At 44.3% G+C, this 20,024-nt stretch overlaps 1 protein-coding gene across 1 annotated transcript in view; it reads left to right on the top strand.

Moving 5' to 3' along the window:
- Window positions 1-12,915: 12,915 nt before the first annotated feature.
- The window catches only part of LOC308287888 (nuclear receptor ROR-alpha A-like), a 63,529-nt gene continuing 56,420 nt past the window's right edge, over window positions 12,916-20,024 (top strand). The window contains exon 1 of the mRNA XM_080729215.1: window positions 12,916-13,203. Coding sequence (XP_080585341.1) covers window positions 13,176-13,203 — 28 coding nt within the window. The 5' untranslated portion in view covers window positions 12,916-13,175. The remainder of the gene's footprint in view (window positions 13,204-20,024) is intronic.

The following is a 20,024-nucleotide window of genomic DNA, read 5'->3' on the forward strand; positions in this document are numbered from 1 at the left end:
TTGAATCCAGCTGTGGAGGCTTTGACCCAATAATAATCCGCTGTTTACAACAGTGATTCTCAACCTTTTTCATTTCAAGGACCCACAGTTAGGTATGTATTATTTAGGCCACGTGCCCCAATTTGATACTTTTCTTCACCCCCTCTGGGACCTCAATCAACACTGTAAAATCGTCAGTGGTAATTTAACTCTGGGCGTACAAATGGACCCACAAGGAATCCGTTTGGATGTGTCCACTTTTTGGCGAAACAAAACAAATGTTAATTCCATAGACATACATTTATAGCTAGCCCTATCTTCCACAGTACAGACCCCGTAAGCCAACATGTGGTTTCTAACTATCCATCATTTTACCTGGGGTCATTTACATCATTTAAGTACCTGCACCACATTTGTACAGTCCCAAGGTCCTTACACACTGAGAGCATAATGAATAAACAATTCGCAAATGTGTCTCTGAATATTTCACATCAAACTATTAATTTGGTGATGTCTAATTCATGCAGGTTGATGCTTTTATTTGCTGTGACAAATTGACCTTGTTTCAAATTAAATTATGTTGCAAAATAAATGTGTGTAAGTGTTGCAGAATAGCTCAGCCTGAAGCCCATAAAGCCTAAAACTCTTGCCTAAAAAGCCTAAACTCTGTTAAATTATTGTTAGACATGTGCATTGCTTAATTTACAAGAGGTCTACACAATTAGAGAATGTGGAGAAGAACTGTTATTTTGATTGCCCTGTTATCAGTCCTATGGCAACACATTAATACAGCATGAAATTGTGGACAAAATCCTAACGATAACAAAATATGTTATTGGGTCGGAGAGGTGGTGGTGGTCCCTGGCTCAAATGCCCAATAAATACTGGACCTCGATATGAAAAGGGTTGAAAACGACGGGTGTATTACACTTAGAGATGTTGCCGATCAATCGGTAATGGATCGGATCGGGCCGATCAAAGCGTGATCGGCGATAATCGGTGGTTTAGATCAAAAGGTAAATTCACCGATCCGATCCGATCGGTGCATCCGATCAACCAGCTGTTCAGTATGCCCACTTGAGGCCATTTTGGGGTATTGATTTCCACAGTGCTGAAGGAATAATTAGTTACTGCTATGATAATAAATACATAGTAATGCTAGTAAATAACTATAAGGCAAATATATAAATGAATTCATGAGTGAATGAATGAATTAAAGTTAAAACATTAACATTTAGAAAATATAAATAATAACTTGATCGGATTGGTGATTGATCGGGATCGGGTGATCAAACTTTTGTGATCGGTGCTCGGTGATCGGTTCCAAAAAACCTGATCGGACCATCCCTAATTACACTGACTGTAGCATGTAGAATCTGTACAGACTCTGAGAAGACATAGAGCTCGTTGGTCGCATTTGAGCGGACCGTGCAACAAGTCACTTTTCAACAGTGGTAGAGAATTCACATTTTTTACTTGAAGGTCGGGTGACATGGCCAAAACAGCTAATTATGGCTATCAAATTAGCCAATTTTTTTTAATGATGTCATGTACCCCCATGTTAAATTACCCAATCAAATTAATTTATTGTAGTTACTGTACTGAAAGTAGTACTTTCTGTACAGTAACGGCAATACATTAATTTGATTGGGCTAATATGGGGGGGAGGGGCGGAGTCGAGTATCCATATCATTATCTTTTGAACGGACTAAGTATACATTCACTACTAACTGATACGGCCCTGCCTCCTTTTCAGACCGTTTGAAGAAAGACCACGTGACCTACTGTACTGTATCATAATGTTAATCTTCTTCGGCTGTCATCATACCTTTAAGTAAAAGTATCAATACTGCAGTGTAGAATACTTGATACTCTGTCTGAGTAAAGGTACCAAATTATTGTCATTAATTTAAAGTACCAAAAGTTTAAAATACTCATTATGCGCAAGATCCCATTTCACGTTTCCACATGTATAACAATCCTTTGAAAAATAGCAGATCTACAAGCTCACAGCATTGTGAGCTTGTAGTGGCTGAAGTGGTTAATGTATGTTTTACAAAGTAACTAGTGATAACTAAAGTCTTCAAATAATTGCAGTGGAGTAAAAAGTACAATATTTGCCTCTGATGTAGTGGAGTAGGAGTAAAAATATTAAGACCGCCAGGTCGCATGTATATGTCACGGTTTGTTAGAGAAACAGGACGGTCGAGAAACGGAGCACTCGTGGTGCCGCACGGGGCGGAGCAAGCGGTCGCCACAACACCGTCCTCCAGGCGGAGCCGCTCGATTGTCCACGACATTGCAAGCGGCGTGGTGATTAGTGTGTGGTGAACGACAAAACAAGCGCTCTTACTCTTACCGTCCTGAGTTACCCAAACATACTGTAACATATACACTGCAAAAAGCAACCTCATGGTGACGCTAGAAGAGGGGCATGTGAGAAATCAGGGGTGGAGGTTGTGGTCGAAGGCAAAGTGAAGCATGTACACGTAGAAAGCATTAGCTTGCTCCTTTCCTCTCCACCTACATGTACCGGTATATATGTAGTAGTAGCTGCTGTCTAGCCGTGGTTGCATGGTAATAGACACAGCTGTTTGTATATATTAATAGCTTCTCAGGGGCGATCAGGGACAGACAGGGTGAATAGACATACTGTAGACACCTGTGGGTAAGGTCACACAGCACCTGGCAGAGCCGCTGGCCCCAGGACCGGCCCACAAAGGCAGGATCAGAGGCCTCGCTGTTGCCAAATATGAGGTTCCTTCAAGGGATTTGTTTTGGCATGCGCTACTGTGTCAACCTGACATTAAGTGATTAACACAGGACCGCACTGGGAACAAGTGCTGTTCCAAATTATGCTCTGTGCCACATTTGCCCGAGCCAAATGTTGTGATGATCGCTAAGTGACAGATATTTGGAGTTGAAAAACACCCATTAGAACACCAAGGGGAGCTATTTGGTGTTCAGATGTTTCTGTTTTCATAGATATTTTTGGTTCCGGTACCCATCCAATTTGGTTTTGGGATGTGTACGACTGTACGTGTTCCTTTTTTTCATATTGTTGTATTTGACTATTTTACTGTTTAAACAATCTTGTACACTCTTTTGTACATTTTGGAATAAATACCTTGACAGTCACCGTGTTGAATGGGAAGAGGTGAGAAAGGGGCACGCGCGGCCCGTCAAAAGTAAACACACTTTTGGCTACTATTCCTACAGATTTTGGAGAGAGGGCGAGTGCCAAAGTCCTCGGACGGCCGCTAGTACATTCAGACGGCCGGTGCTATATTCGGCCAGCCGGCCGGTACAGGACCCTAACCCTAACCCAAACCCAAACCCAAACCCAAACCCAAACCCAAACCCTAACCCTAACCCTCCATATGACGTCAGAGTAAGACCCGACCCCGAAAAGACCTCCATATGACGTCAGAGTAGGACCCAAGCCCGAAAAGACCTCCAAAAGACCTCCATATGACGTCAGAGTAGGACCCAAGCCCGAAAAGACCTCCAAAAGACCTCCATATGACGTCAGAGTAGGACCCGACCCGACCTCTGAAAAGACGTCCGGCCGGCCTAATATACCGGCTGGCCGGCCTAATATAGTTCATGGCCGGCAGAATCTACCGGCCGGCCGGCCTAATGTACCGGTCGGCCGAATGTACCGGCCGGCCGTCTGAATTTACTAGCGGCCGCCCGAGGTACTACCGGACTTTGGCACTCGCCCTTACTGAGATTCTGTCCAAAACTCGCAGAAGTCAGGACACGTTATCTCTGGGGTCGTGTGATCAAGACGTAGTGCCCGAATGTCCTGATCCCGTTCCAATTGGCTAAGACTGCCTTCCAAAGTTTGCGGGCCCTGGATAGGCAGAGTTAAAAAGTCAGATGCTGCGAGTAGAAAAATCTCGCAATTCAGGCCTTTTAATTTGCGGTGTGGTCTTCCATAAAAATCACATTTTCCATTAACAGAGAAAAAAGGATCCACATGAACCCCCCGTTTAAAGGCCGGATTTTGCAGCAACACTACACAGTACACAGTACTGTGTGTGTTAGACAACACTACAGAGGTCTCTTACACAGTACTGTGTATGTTAGACTATCTCTGTCTCTTACACATGTACTGTGTACGTTAGACGCACTGGCAATATTGTTCCAGTAAACACTCATGTCAGCTAAGCAGGCTGTACCGTATGTTCTGTACAAACAGAGCGATGCAAAGATAACAGGTAGAAAATACAACTATCATGAGACAGATGGAGAAACAGACAGCTAGTAACAGACACTGAGAAAGACATGTAGAAACACAGTGACACAGCGAGAGACAGAGAGAGAGAGAGAACCAGAAAAACAGACAGACGCATGCAGGCAGATAAAGGTAGAGGTAGTTTTCCTGGGTGATTTATTGCTGCCTCTTAAGAGCCGCGCGCCCAGAGGCTGCTCCTCCTTTTAAATGACCCTAAATTGGTTTCTGATTGTGTGTGCGTGCATGTGTGTGAAGTTTTTATTTCACTGGACAGTCTTGGCACGTTACACCCCAGCATTTCCTCGCCCACCACTTAGGATAAATTGATCCGTTTTGGTTCTGACAAGCATTTATGTTCCCTGAAAAAAAATGAAAAAAAAGAAAGAAAAGAAAACGATTAATTCACAGGCCAGGCCTGCAGGTTGTGCAGACAGAGAGAGAGAGAGAGAGAGAGAGAGAGAGAGAGAGAGAGGGACCTCAGAGCAGACCATTACCTCCCATTGTCTCTGAGATTAATAATGCCAGTGTCCCCCCATCTTCTGTCTCTCCGCTGGGTGTCTGTGTAGCGAGGGCCGTAATGATGCCCACAGGGGTGAAACGAGCCATTTGGACATAGAAAGTTGGGGAGGAGACAGACACAACATTGGTAAAGAAAAAAAAAAGAAAGACATCCTGTTCATTGCTGAGACCTGCAGAAGTGCCCTCGTGCAAGGGACTGGTGGAATAGTCTGGAACCGTAACAGTTATGACTGCAATACTATTATAATCAGGTTATGTCTTTCTTTCTGTCTGTCTGTCTGTCTGTGTACCATATGTGTACATACAGACACATGTATGTTCTTGATACTGGTTCAATGAGATGGAGATCTGGAGATTGGGAAGGTCATTGTGGATGAGTTTGTCAGCTGAATCAGTGTTCCTCAAACTGTGGCTCATAGACCACCACCAAGCCATGGCAGAATGCATGGCGGGCCTAGCCTGATTTCAGACTCTGCGCTGAGCTTGAGTCTGACATTGATTTCAAAGGGGAGGGGATTTGAAATTCCCAATCACAAGAGATCTGGTGGGAGGGGGTGTGTTTGACTTGTGTACACAAAAACATTCCCCCCTCCCCTCTATGACAGGCATCAAACAGGTCGTTGATGCTAACGAGGTGTGCAAAACCCCCTTTGAAGTTCAAAGGGAGCAATTTAGAGCTTTGACTGAGCTCCCCCCTCCACTGTTTCTGTTGATTTTCAAAAGTTAGACACACCCCCTCCTCCGTCTTGCATTGATTTCATTGGCTGGTACGCCAAGATACCATATCAAGTTAAGCGTCATATGACAACACCAGACCAAGAGAACCAGTCCGCTCAGAGAGTGGGTGGGTCTATGGGCTGGAGCCAGGCAATGGCGGGCCGTGATTCCTGCCAAATACAATCTAATTCAGATATACAGATAATTTGGACTTTTTCTGTTTGTGTTCTACGCAATTATTTGTAGACCTGTGGCGAAACAAAACAAATGTTAATTCCATAGACATACATTTATAGCTATAGCCCTATCTTAGCTTTACCTATATTCCCTCAGTCCTAATGTATTATTCCCTCGGTCCTATGCGTTCCCTTACAACTAACACTAACCCCACTCGTAACTTTCACCCTAACCCTAATTCCAATTGTTAAAGTTAGATTCTGTTAAAGTTATACCATGTAACTTTTTTTATAAAACAAATCTTAAAATTGTCCTAACTGTTAAATCGCTAAAGTTTTAGAACCCCCACTCCGTTATTTTCAGCTTCTAAAGCCTTCTCTTTATATGTTTTCTATGATCCCTACCGGGGACCGGTTTTCGCGGAAAAATTGCGTCATCACACTACCGGCCAATCACAGCGAGGGTTATACACTGCCGGCCAATCACAGCGCATCTTGGAGTGGGGTCGCTAGGGCGGCCATATTTGTAGTCTCCCGTGTGTCTCTATACTTGGGTGCACGGTGAAGCATGGGTGAAGGAGTATATCTCCGGAATGGCTGAACGCACAGCAACCAGGGACCCCTCAAAAGATAGATCTCGGCGAGGTGGAGGCAGACGCGGGGGTGTGAGAACCGAAAAACGGCCGAAAGACGCGGACGCGACCGAGGTTTGCTATAGAGCTACTGACCACAAGTTGAGCAACTTACACAGTATAGCTTTAATGTTTTGCAGAGCTAGCACAGCTCATCAAGGTCAGTTTTATGTGACCAATCATGAAAGAGAAGGGACGGACCAATGTTTCAGTCTGAAGAGAGAGGGTTGTCACAGCTGTCGTAAAAAAAATATATATATATATATGTTTTTGCAAAAACACCATGCATAACTAGAAGCAGTGCTCTTCCGAGCATATAGGTCTCCGCCAGGTCAGGTAGGTTATTGTGGCCTCCTGGTGCCATGTCTTCTTTGGCAATCGGATGCTGCATGATGATTTGAGGCGTTTCCTGAAAAAAAAAAAAAAAAATCATATGTTTTCCTGCTTTCACGGAAATCACACACTGCCTTCAGGATTTGAGGTGGGGACCAATCCTGCAAACTTTGGAGGCCAATTTTAGCCAATTAGGATGAAATGAAATATGAAATATCGGACAGATCCATCTTGATCATATGACAACAGAGATACTGTGTACCGATGTTTGAGTAATATGTATATAATAAATGTTTTACATAAGTCGGCCTCTTGGTGGCGTTATAAAAGGCACATGTGAAAAATGCAGGGCAAAGGTTTTTCCTTGGCTATCTAGGGAGTGCGCATATAAAGTTTTACTCTGATCGGTGGAACAGGCCCATGTGAACAGCGTGGGGCAGAGGTTCTGAATTTGGCCTTTCGGCCTGGCGGAGACAATTATCTGGAGTATCCTGGTACTATGTCGTAGAGACAGCAGGATACTGGGCGGGTGGAGCCAAAAGACATTTAGGTGAGGTCCACTGCTGAATATGTTTTTGTTTTTGTATCTTTGATGTGGTAATGCTGCAGTACACATTCTAAGAAACGAGTAAAAAAGCAAAATAATTAAATAAGTGTTGCTGGAAAGGATATTGGCCTCTGTAAATCTTGCTGTTGCAATTAAATTCAAATTACATTTTTTTCTTTGCCTTGCTGTTATCAGTGAGAAAGAGACGTATGCCTGCCTGCCTGGCTTCCTGCCTGCAAAGGCATACTTAACTTATTGGGTCATCGTCTCCTTCAACAGCTTGAGAAGTGCCTCTAGTGGCTGGTCACTGTGGCCAGCCACACACACAGTTGTCCTCTGGGGTCCTACCTGACATTTAATTTGTAGGTTCTATGTACTCCCTGATGCTGCAAAGCAACTCTGGCTTAGAGTTAAAGATTGATTCATTTTTATTTTGGAATTGCGTATAATAACGCTGGTAAAAGACTAAATGCGATTATTCATTATATTAATCCATTCAAATGGATCAACTACCATGAATATTGTGGATGTACCCTTCAATTTAATCCTTTTGGGGATGTTGATGTTGTCATCTGCCCATTTGTCAATTTGGTAAAAAGAAATTGGTTGAGTAGAACTCATATTTTGGGACCATCGCTCCATTGTTCACAATGGTTTGTAATGCAGGCTGCTATTCCAGGAAGTCATGTGATCCAAGATGGCCGTGGTGAGAATATGGTCTATAGCTATCTACCCCGGACCCTCAGATCCAGTCTGTATGTTCTATCAGGTATTATCACAGCAGAGCTACACCGCCAAAATAAGTGCAATATCACTGCAATAAATGGTAATATCATTGAAATAAATTGTCGTTGTCGGATTGAAACCTTGTACCGGTATGTCCAAAACCTTCCTATTTTGTTATTATTTTAAAAAACTATTTAAAACAGAAAAAATAGACGATCTACAAGCACACAACGCCTCGCACCGCCAGGCATTGTGTGCTTGTAGATCTGCTATTTTCACTAGTTTTGTACAACTGTCTTATATGATGAAGCAGGGCTTTACTTTACGAAAAAAGCATGCACATTTGAAACTTGGAGATTCAGGGTTTCTGCTGGACAGCGACGAAATGGTAAATGATTAATCTGAACAAAATGTTTTGGTTAATCCTGAGCTGAAGTGTCCAAAAGAAATTGTGGTTGTGGAGGTTATGGAGGTGAATAATAGAGGGATATTCCATCATTCAGATGAGGATCCTATTAGTCCTGAAACAAACAATGACATTAATTTAAAGGCATGTGGAGAATTAAACTTTAATTACAAGTAACCTGAATTAACCTACTTGCTCACTCTACCCTCCCCTGTAATGGTCTGTATCAGGCTCACGCACATTTCTACTGGCAACAGGTGCTTGGCCCAATTCCAAGCCATCTAGAACAGTGTTTGTCTGTACATGTTTGTATTATACGTCACTGTTGATTTTGATAGCAAATTTAGATTTAGTTAGTCATAGTTTTTTGAATAAAATTCCATTCAGTTTTAGTCATATTTTAGTCATCTGAAATGTTAGTTTTAGTCTAGTTAATATCTCACAACGTGTCGCAGCGCGATGTGTTGTGACACTAAACATTTTTGTGAAGCATTTTTGTACTTTGTAGGTGTAGAAAGTTGTAAAGTGTTATAACCCACCGACAGAGGGAAATACTTTATGTCGCATCTCTGTCTGATAAGACGTTTCACGACTGTCAGATGACACCACTTCAAACTTCCTTTGTTTGTTGTTTTCATTCTATTCTTTTCTTCCATATTTTCCGGGGTCCGGGGGCTGGTGCCATGGAGGGGCGTGTGAGTGGATTTGCGTCATCTGTCTGGCATTGCGAGAATACAAACACACCACCTTGACTCAAAAGTCACCAGAGTAAGGCCAAATGTGGACGGACAAGGACGGACGCATGCACACTGCACAGGCGAACAGTCTGGTGAGACGTAGGAGGACCCTAGGCAGAACCATAGTCCTAGAGACCACTGAGTGCCTGCAATGCCCCAAGAACACACGCAGCAGAGAGAGCCTCCTGTTGGCTCTGGCATAGGGGATTGGACAATAGCTTGAAACCTGGAGGAGAGGGCCAGTGATTTGGCCAATCACTGCTGTGCTTACCCTCCGACTGGACAGTGTTGTGGTTAAGGGTCGAAACACTCCAAGAAGGTTGGGGACCACCTGATGACCTCTCTTCCAGGCCAAGGCTTTATCCATTAGAAATTAATTATTATTATCGCATCTTTGATGTATTTACAAACTTTATTCTGTTTCATCTTCTGCGTCTATTTCACTTTTTTCCCCCCTTTCTTTTCCCACCTTTCCTTTGTTCCCTTACTTCTCACTCTTATGCTCTGTGACAGAAATTCTCTTTTTCTTTATTTGGTTTCTCTCTTTCCTGCCATGATTTTTCACAAAGTGTGAAGTGTGTGTGTGTGTGTGTGTGTGTGTGTGTGTGTGTGTGTGTGTGTGTGTGTGTGTGTGTGTGTGTGTGTGTGCGTGCGTGCGTGCGTGCGTGCGTGCGTGCGTGCGTGCGTGCGTGCGTGCGTGCGTGCGTGCGTGCGTGCGTGCGTGCGTGCGTGCGTGCGTGCGTGCGTGCGTGCGTGCGTGCGTGCGTGCGTGCGTGCGTGCGTGCGTGCGTGCGTGCGTGCGTGCGTGCGTGCGTGCGTGTAAAAAACAGACATATACACTGGCGTTCCGGCCTGGCAGAGATGATAAAGGGGAGGGTGAGCCGCTTCTGGACTCTCTGGTGGCACCAGCCTCTTTATGCTGCAGACAATGACACCGCTCTCCCCTGGCTCAGTCCCAACACCATGGATGAGCCGGCACCATCCATCCACCACCTCGCCTGTTCCTGTGGTGGATCCCTCATCCCTGGCCCTGCATGGCTGGCTCAGAGCAAAACACAAGACCCCGAGCTTCCTCACATCCGCTGGTCTCAAGCCTTAAATCAGTGGTCTTCAATGTTTTCATGGCCAAGGACCACTTAGTTGAGAGAGAGATGAAGCAGGGACCCCCACAACCTTATCATAGATTCCATTTCATCGTTAGACAGCACAATCATCAGTAGCCTATATTTTGGATTCATGTCAATTTGTGTTTTCAGATATTTAACCACTTGAGCTGTCATTACCTAATAAACTTGACTTAGTCTGCTTTTTCCCCTCTACAGCAAACCTCTTTCTGCGAGGCGTTGTGAGCTTGTAGATCTGCTATTTTTGGCTACAGTTCTCAGAATATGGACACTAGGGTTCAAGTTGTTAATATACAAAGGATTGGAAGATTTGGAGGACCCCCTGTAGTAACTCCGAGGACCCCCTAGGGGTCCCGGACCCCCTGTTGAAGACCCCTGCCTTAAGTCATCATCATCCAGGGAAGCGCCAGAGCTGCGGTCGCCTCTGTAACATACAGTACAAAGTGATACTCCTAAACTGGACGACCCAAAACTTGTATCAGGCTCTCACGGATTTTGACAGCCTTCTCCCATCCAGACAGTGGAACCCCCCCCCCCCCCCCCCCCCCCCCAAACGCTTGTCTTCCTATTCAAGTGTCACTTCAGAACCGCGTGTTGTACGTGTCCTTCTTGCCATAAGGATCATTGTCAGACTTTACATCCTGGGCTGCAGAACCACTTGCCCCTCTGGAGACCCCGGACACAGCCAACGTGCAGGTCAGAAGCCCCCTGCCTCACTCTCCGGTATGATAGTCGGCATTATCAGGAATATCAATGCTGAAACTGCAGTGACCCCGTTGTTGCCTTGAAGCTACGGCCCTAAATGTAATGTCCAAAGGAGCTCACCCAGTGTTGTACTGTTGTTGGTACAAAATACAATACGTTACTTGGCAACAATCTGCTGCAACAATCCGGGAAATTTGATCTTTGTTGTCGTTTTGAATCTTAAAGAAAAGTGGTAAAGAGACAAAGAGAAAATACATTTTTTATCTCAGGCCCCATTCCCACGATAGTCCTTTTAGCATGCCACTTAGTATTACTGGCGTGAAAGTCAATAAAGATCACAGAGTTTTTTAAAACAAAATATGACATAAACAGCGCGTCACGATATAATACTTCCCCCCCACATATACTGTCAATATGTGCACATTGGCGCCCCTAAATGTAACACATCCATTATTTATTTTATTGGCTGCAGCTGCTTGCTTACATCACAGTGTACTTACTATAAGGTCAGGCTGCAAAGCTTTTTACACTAGTTTTTAACCTTTATGGAAAAACCACCTACACAATCGGCCTAGGGGTTTTTATACCACTTGAACCCAAGTATTAAAATGGCCCACAAGATCATTTTGGGACTTTGGAAGAGCAAACTCGGCAGAATATTTGTATTGCAGATCTGTATCATGCATTGAGTGGCTCGATTATAAATAAACATGTGTGCTTTAAAATAATATTAAGCAAACATTGACGAGAAGTTAAGTAATGAGTACTACAGCTTAACAGCAGAGTGTATCTGTGCGTGTGTGTGTGTGTGTGTGTGTGTGTGTGTGTGTGTGTGTGTGTGTGTGTGTGTGTGTGTGTGTGTGTGTGTGTGTGTGTGTGTGTGTGTGTGTGTGTGTGTGTGTGTGTGTGTGTGTAGGGATGTGCAGAAAATGTTAGAGAGGCAGGGGCTGACATTTCTAAAAGGGTTAGGGTTAGTCTGCTATTTTCTATATTTTCACCAAAAGGTGAAAATATAGAAAATAGCAGACCTCCAAGCTCACAACGCATCGCAGCGTCGGCTATTTTCGGTACTCGATACCACACTAAACTAAGCATAATCAAGTGAGTACTGGAGACGTGACATATGGCATGGATTTCTACACAGAGAGGGCATTTCTTTCAACATAAGATGCTGCATTTAAGTTCAGGAGATTTTGGACAAAGCAATTCTCTAGAATGCTGCCTTCAGGTATGGCATGGCCATGGAAAGAGGGCATTTGCATCTCTTTCACCTTAGTAAAAACTGCATTTATGGTTCTGGAAAGGGCACTTTTTACAGACGGGTAAAAGGGCAGGGGTTCAAGCCCCCTTTTGATGTCTATGTATGCACGTGCCTGTGCCTGTGCCTGTGTGTGTGTGTGTGTGTGTGTGTGTGTGTGTGTGTGTGTGTGTGTGTGTGTGTGTGTGTGTGTGTGTGTGTGTGTGTGTGTGTGTGTGTGTGTGTGTGTGTGTGTGTGTGTGTGTGAGAGCGAGAGAGAGGGAGGGAGGGAGAGTTGTATGGGATAAACAGAGGATAGAACCTTGGTTGGGGTGAGAGGAGGGGAAACAGAGTAGAAGTGAGGACAACACAGCCCTGCTTCCTAGTACAGATGTTTTTTTCTGCAACCTTAAAGCTTTGCTGACGTTGCAGCGTTCCTGAAAAAAATACATTTTCCATTCCAGCATGGGTCTGCTGTGCGGTTCAGCCCATAGATAGAAGTTTATGTTTGTGTGTTAAAGTGTTTTTTTTTGTTTTACTCGCAAAGAATGTGACAGAGACTGCCACTTCTGCACTAATCTTTATGCGCATGCACGTGTGCACACACACTCACACACGCGCGCGCGCACACAGCACACAGCACACACACGCTTGCGCACACACTGCACAGCCAAGCTGCCGCTCCAGTCCCGCGTGTTCCGATTGGCCGACTGCCCCGGCCAATTGGGTGGCTCCTGGGCGGAGCTTAGGGGGCGGGCTCTGTGGCTGCTGACATCACTGTCACATGGATCCTCATGTGGTGGAGCTGTGAGGCACTGACACAACACTCACACTGAGTGTGTGAGAGAGACAGAGGAAAAGAGAGCCAGAGAGAGAGAGAGAGAGAGAGAGAGAGACACAGAGAGAGAGAGAGAGAGAGAGAGAGAGAGAGAGAGAGAGAGAGAGAGAGAGAACTGTCAGATACACAGAAAGAAGAGGAGTAAGAGACAAAAGTAGAAGAGGGAACAGTCTAGGAAACTAAAGCCGGGCGAGGAACCTTCTTTGGCTGTCAACAGTGTCACAGCGGGTCTCTTTTCTTATGGACGAGGATTTTAAATATGTATTTTGTCATCTCAGCCATGAAAGGTAAGAGGGAATTAATGTTTCTCTTTCTTTCTCTCTGGGTTTTGCATGCAGAGGCAGAGCAGCAGCTGCAGATCAGTACCAACAACAAGTGCCCCGAGAAATGCATTGCACACACGCACTGAAAATGCTGAATGCCTTGGTTGAACTCTAGAGTTACACCTCCATTTCCACACTCCCAGAGTTCAACTCAGGATTTTCCCTGCACAGACGCGCGCATGTGTGTGTGTGTGTGTGTGTGTGTGTGTGTGTGTGTGTGTGTGTGTGTGTGTGTGTGTGTGTGTGTGTGTGTGTGGCTTTAACATTGGACTCACGTCCTGGCTGTTTTGTGGTCTCAAGTGACAGTCAGAGAGAGAGAGAAGGAGAGAGAGAGAGAGAGAGAGAGAGAGAGAGAGAGAGAGAGAGAGAGAGAGAGAGAGAGAGTGAGAGTGACCGTGGTGTCACGTCAGCTCGTCTCTGTTGTTTGGAGTTTATTTGTGTTTGTTGAATCATGGCTGAGGGGACTTCTGGAGGACTGACTCTCTGTTTTGCTCTCTGATGTGCAGTCAAGTAAGGACACGGTCCTCATGTAACTGCACACAGCCTGTCAAACTGAGACTGTGATATAAGAGTATCCTGTCTCTCTCTCTCTCTCTCTCTCTCTCTCTCACACACACACACACACACACACACACACACACACACACTCTCTCTCTCTCTCTCTCTCTCTCTCTCTCTCTCTCTCTCTCTCTCTCTCTCTCTCTCTCTCTCTCTTTCTCTCTCTCTCTCTCTCTCTCTCTCTCTCACACACACACACACACACACACACACACACTCACTCACTCACTCACTCACTCACACACACACTCAGTGAAATCAAATGGGTTCAGAGTGGGTGAGATCTCGTTGGCGGGGAGAAGAGATGACAAGAACAGGAGAGAGAAAAAAAAAAGCAAAAGACAAGAGTAGATGGGGGGGGGGGGGAGAGAAGGGGGGAGGGTGAGAGAAGCCAGAGAGGATGAGAAAAGAGGAGAGGGGAGAGAGGAGAGGACATGGTTGAGGACAGGATCTCTCTCTCTCTCTCTCTCTCTCTCTCTCTCTCTCTCTCTCTCTCTCTCTCTCTCTGTCTCTCCATGTCAGTGGGTGTCTGGGCCAGCGGGGGATGTTTGTCTATTTCACAGAGGTATTGACATGTGGTGTTACACTGACCTATATATGGAACTGGTGGTGCTTGACACTTGTGGTACAGAGTCAGTGAGTGGTACCTCTAATAGTGTTCTGGCCACCTGTATACGGCCATCCCTGCTCTGAAGTCACCACAGTGCATAACAACATCTCCTCAGCGGGTGTGAGCCAGTCCACAATACTACTATTAAAATGACTTCTAATGGCTTCTAGCACTACTACTACTACATATTATTCTATTCATATTATTTATTAGTGTGGTTGCTATTGGCAACACACTATTGTTCTCGATCAGTGCCTCAGTGATGTGGAAATCAGGGATGTGGACACCAGGGATCCCCACATATGGGCATAAAAGTGATTTGTTCCCCCTGGCATCACAGGGATCTCTCTAATAGGGCATCATTAATATTGATGACATCAGGGAACTCCATATATGGGCATAAAAGGATTCTGTTTGTGTGACATCACAGTGAAGCCAGAGTGTGATGTCAGTGCAGCAAACCCATTCAGGTAGAGTGGTTCCCCTGACATCACAGTGACATCAGAGCATGATGTCAGAGCGACAAACCCATAGACCGTAAAAACGGACACGGACAAGCTGTGACGTTTCTCATAGTAAACTGCAACCTTTGGTCACAATAATATGAATAGTAAGACAGAATTCATTTCCCTGTGGATTCCTCGTGCAACCACTTTGCATCTTTCTGGTTATTATTAGTACTGTGGTTGCCTGGAGGGCAACCAAACTATTGTTCTAGTGCAGCATTGTTCATCTTCATCTTTTCCTGGATCAACTTTTAGCCAATCAGGAAGCAGCATTCTCGGTGACGTCACCATTATAGAGTAAGTCCATTGAGTTCAATGGGGGAGTGGTGCAAGCTTGAGGATTGGTCAAGCTTCACATGACAGTTTGGCTATCCAGACTATAAATACGAAAACCACACTTTGGAAATTGCAACTTTCTAGTTAGTGTGGTTCCTGTAGGGAAACCAGACTATTGTTCTAGTCCGTAACACAAACATCGCGTAAACATAGCCAATCAGGAAACAGCATTCTCTGCGACGTCACCATTATAGAGTAAAGGTTGTTGCACGCTGCTGCATTTTTTGGGCCGAATATCGGAGTGAATTTCGGAGCGTGTAAATACAAAAATCAACCTCACGTTTTATCAGTCACGTTTGCACCCTGCCGCCCGTTTCGTATTTATTTTCAGACCAGGGATGATTTTTTTTCCCTTTTTTTCGCAACTGTCACCACTCTAGGTCCCTTGCTCTCTCTCTCTCTCTCTCTTCTCTCTCTCTCCTTGGCCTGAAAAATGCTTTAGATTATTTCGGATTTCCAAAACGCAACGAAAAAACGCAGTGCAGTGTGCAACCAGCTTAAGTCCATTGAGCTCAATGGGGGAGTGGTGCTAGCTTGAAGATTGGTCGCTTCACATGACAATTTGGCTATCCAGACAATAAATAGGAAACCACACTTGCAATTCCCAATTGCATCATTCTAGTTATTATTTATTATATACAATTATACCACTATAATTGCCATGGCTGCTTTCACTGCTGTTGCCACTACTACCATTGTACAGTGTACAGTCTACTCGTTGAGTTAGACATGTTTAATGTGTAGTCTGTCTGAATGGATGTTGTTTGTATAAATATAGTCTACATTCTGAATGGATGTGTCTAATGTCCAGTCTACTGTCTTATGTGATGTTGTGTCTAATAATGTATAGGCTAACTGTCAGAATGGATGTTTTACTTAACTATACGAGTCCTCGTGTCTGTGTTTATCTCCGCGTTAATCATTAACCGTGGTGAGTCTGGGGTTAATTGTTGCTGTGACACGTACTAAAGCTGTTCCCCCCCTTCCAAGGAACCTCATACTTGGTTATAAAACGCTTTTGATTGTGACTGTGATTGTGTGTAAAACAACGTCCCATTGTTAGGAATTAACCTAGGCACCCGCTACCCCTGGGGGGGGGGGGGGGGTTGTTTACTGCGCTCCCCCGGATCTCGCAACACATAATCCTCTTCTTCCCAAACTTCACCCCCTCAATTTCGACAACCACCTCCTCTCCTCTCCTCTCCTCTCCTCTCCTCTCCTCTCCTCTCCTCTCCTCTCCTCTCCAGTGGCGTCAGTTCAGAAAAAGCTAAGGTATGGCAACATGAAGGCGCGTGTGCAAGACACCAGTCATGTTGCCATACCTTAGCAACGGGCATGATACATTTATTTTAAGAAGTATATTCTATTTCCCCCCCCGTTTCTACGGTTTCTTGGGCTGGATATGGCCGCCGGGAACGGTTGTTCAAGTGCAGCTCAATCTGAGTTCCCAGAGGTTCTTTTTAAGTGCAGCTAAACTTGGCATGTTAGTAAACGTGCCACAATTAACAATAATGCATTGCATCTGTGCAGCTGACCTGCGGAACCTGGGAATATACCATTCAGATGGGAGAATACAAGTGTGGAGATTATAATTATAATACCTTGTGTAAAAAAAAATTGCATTTGTAGTTATTTTACTGTAATTTAAATTTAACAACATAATAACCAGCACAGATAGACAAAGAGACATTCATGGATTTATATTTAAAAGTAACTTTTATTTTCCCCCCTGGACCCAGGGTATGGCAGCTGCATACCCCTGCCATACCCATTTGACGCCCCTGCTCCTCTCCTCTCCCCCCAGCATCAGCAGCGCTATACCTCAACAACGCTCCACTCCCCAACCCCCATTCATAAGGCTTCAACATGCCAGACGCTTCCAGACTCTTTTCTCAACATTCGCCCCCCCTCTTTTCTCCTTCCCTGCTGAGCTCTCCACAGCAACTACTCTTGTTCTATCCTTGTCTGTTGCGTTATTGCTCTTTTCCCCCCTCTATCTGCCCCCCCCCCCCCCCCCCCCCCCTCTCTCTCTCTCTCTCCTCTCTCTCTCTCTCCGGCGTCGGCTGCTGTCACTCCAGATTAGCGAGGATGTGGAGGGAATGGAGAAAAGCTTTAGAGCCTCCTGGCTTACACCAGCGATTTGCTCTCTCTCTCTCTCTGTGTGTGTTCACAATAACACAAATAATGTAAGAAATCCAAACGTTAATGTTACTTTACTGACGAATAATACATTTTAAGGAGAGCGTTGCCTTGTCTCCTATAGGGACCTGTCTATAGACTCTAGTAGGATTAGCTGAAACTATTTACAGTGTACACGCCACTAAAGTGTGCTATCATGTTGTTGTCCAAATAACAATAGGCCTATTAGACATAATAACACATGAATAGAATGCACTGATGTCGCTGTTCCTACACTTGCATGACATGGATTGTCATAGCTTTGACTGGAGGGTAACGCAACATCAGCATGATGGTTGTTTAGCTAAATGTGTTCTAACGAGGCAATGCATGTGTGGTTCATCACTGGTAATGTGCTTCAATTTGATTTGGCGTTTACAGCACCCCCTGGTGGTGACACTTTTGGATAAGGTGACATACCCGGTATACAGACAAAGAGACAGATATAGCCTCATTACAATCATTTTCTTTGTTCCATACATTTTTAACAACAGAAGACAAACAAGATCCAATAGTCCCAATCATTGGATTGAGCCTTAGGGTAATTCAGAGCTTTCTAATGCTTAAATGTATATTTCACCTTGCGACAGTATCCCTGCGACACATAACGTCATGTCCATGGATACTAACGCTACAGAAACAGGAGATAGGCAAATCTTTGGTCTCTCTCAACTATAGGCTTTGAGGAGTCACCATCCATTTCATTGATTCCATTTTGCGCCATCTAAGCTGTTGAGCCCTTGTCAGATGTTTTTTTTTCTTTCTTCTCTCTCTATGATCTGGACATGCTTCTATGGACATGTGAACTTTCTGTGTTTTTGGTTTGTGTCTGTTAGAGATGGGATTTATGGTTCTTTGGGATCTGTTCCCTTCAAAGAGCCCTTCAAAAGACTGGCTCATTTTAGTTACTGGTTACTTTGTAGATTTTGATTATGATTGCAAATCACTTCAACCCTATAGGCCTATACATTTTGGCCATAGGATACATTTCTGCCATTTGAAAATAGCCGATCTACAAGCTCACAATGCGTCACATTGCGACGCATTGTGAGCTTGTAGATTGGCTATTTTCAAATGATTTTTCTACATTTTATTCATTGGAAAACATGTGAAATGGGACATTCTGCATAATGAGTACTTTCTACTGTTGGTACTTTTACTCAAGTGCATTTTAATTCTGAGCTTCTACTTGTGGCAGAGTATTTCTACATTGCAGCATTGATACTTTTACTTAAGTATAGAATTTGAGTACTTTTCCCACCACATTTTCATTAGAAAGGAACGGCTCCCTACTGCTAACCGGATCCCATCGTTCATTTCAAAGAGCCGTTCAAAAGACTCGATTTGTTCGTGAACGTCCCACGTCTAGCGTCTGTGACAGCTTCCAGTCAGTTGCCAGTAGCAGTAGCAGTATATATTAGTGACTGAGCAGTAGTAATAGTTTATTCTGGTGATTAGCCATGTACAAATATAACAAAACAAACACAAAACGGCACAAAACAGCTAGAACAACGGTAGAAGACTGCAATCCTATATAGGTGGCAGGCAGGGTCCCAGAGGCCAACGGTAGAAGAATGTGTTTGGACTGGGCAGCTCCCAGTAGGCCAACAGTGGGCCACTTGTGTTCTGCAGGTGTGGATGTGAGGGTCAGGCAGGGCATATAGCAGAGAAGGAGTGCACACCACCAGGTGTATAAGATTGATTATGTGACCTGTTTCTAGCGTGCGCTTTCTGGTCACGGCACTCAACTGTGCCTACAAAGTGAATCATTCAGCCTGACCTCCGTGCATAATAACTGTGCCAAAACTGAACTATTTTCTCATGGTCGACGTCTTGGCTGACCTTGGTGATGACCCACCCTGATTCTCACACTCTTGACAGCACTTGGGGAAAAAAAATCGACATGTTCATTTGAAGGAGGTGGTCTATACTGTATGCAACAAACTCTGGAGTGTGAATTTAACTCTGAAAATATATACAAAATGTACTATTATTACACTTTCTGTGAGTTAAATTAACACTCATTTACTAGCCTACCGTAAATCAATGTCTAGAATTAGAACTATTTTAATTGTCTCTCTCTCTTTGCATTATCAATCGTTTAGAGGATGTCATATTGGACCTATTCTCCTCTGTTCCTCATGACAATAGAACAGTTGTGTGTCTGTTCATCAATACAGCACAGTATATCGTCACTGTCGGGCAGAAACCTTGTATCTCAAGTTTAAAATTTGTAATTTTTTTCCCGCAAAGTAAAGTCCTGCTTCACCATACAAGGCCTTTGCAGTAAGTAGGGAAAACAGCCGATCTACAAGCACACAACGCCTCGCGGTGCGAGGCGTTGTGTGCTTGTAGATCTGCTATTTTCACTAGTTTAGTTCATTTTTAAAATGATAAATACAAAACGAACGGTCTTGGACATACAAGGTTTCCACCCGACAACGACGATATGATAGAAATGACGGACATTTATATGGATTGTCTCTCCTACATTGTTGCGTCTCAGCTTTACTGCTCTCTTACACTGTCTCGTCTCAGCGTTACAGTATACTGTCTGTCTCTCGTACACTGTCTAGTCTCAGCTTTACTGTCTGTCT

This window comes from Nannobrachium achirus, assembly GCF_963921795.1.
Source record: "Nannobrachium achirus genome assembly, chromosome: 7".
Classification (NCBI taxonomy): Eukaryota; Metazoa; Chordata; class Actinopteri; order Myctophiformes; family Myctophidae; genus Nannobrachium; species Nannobrachium achirus.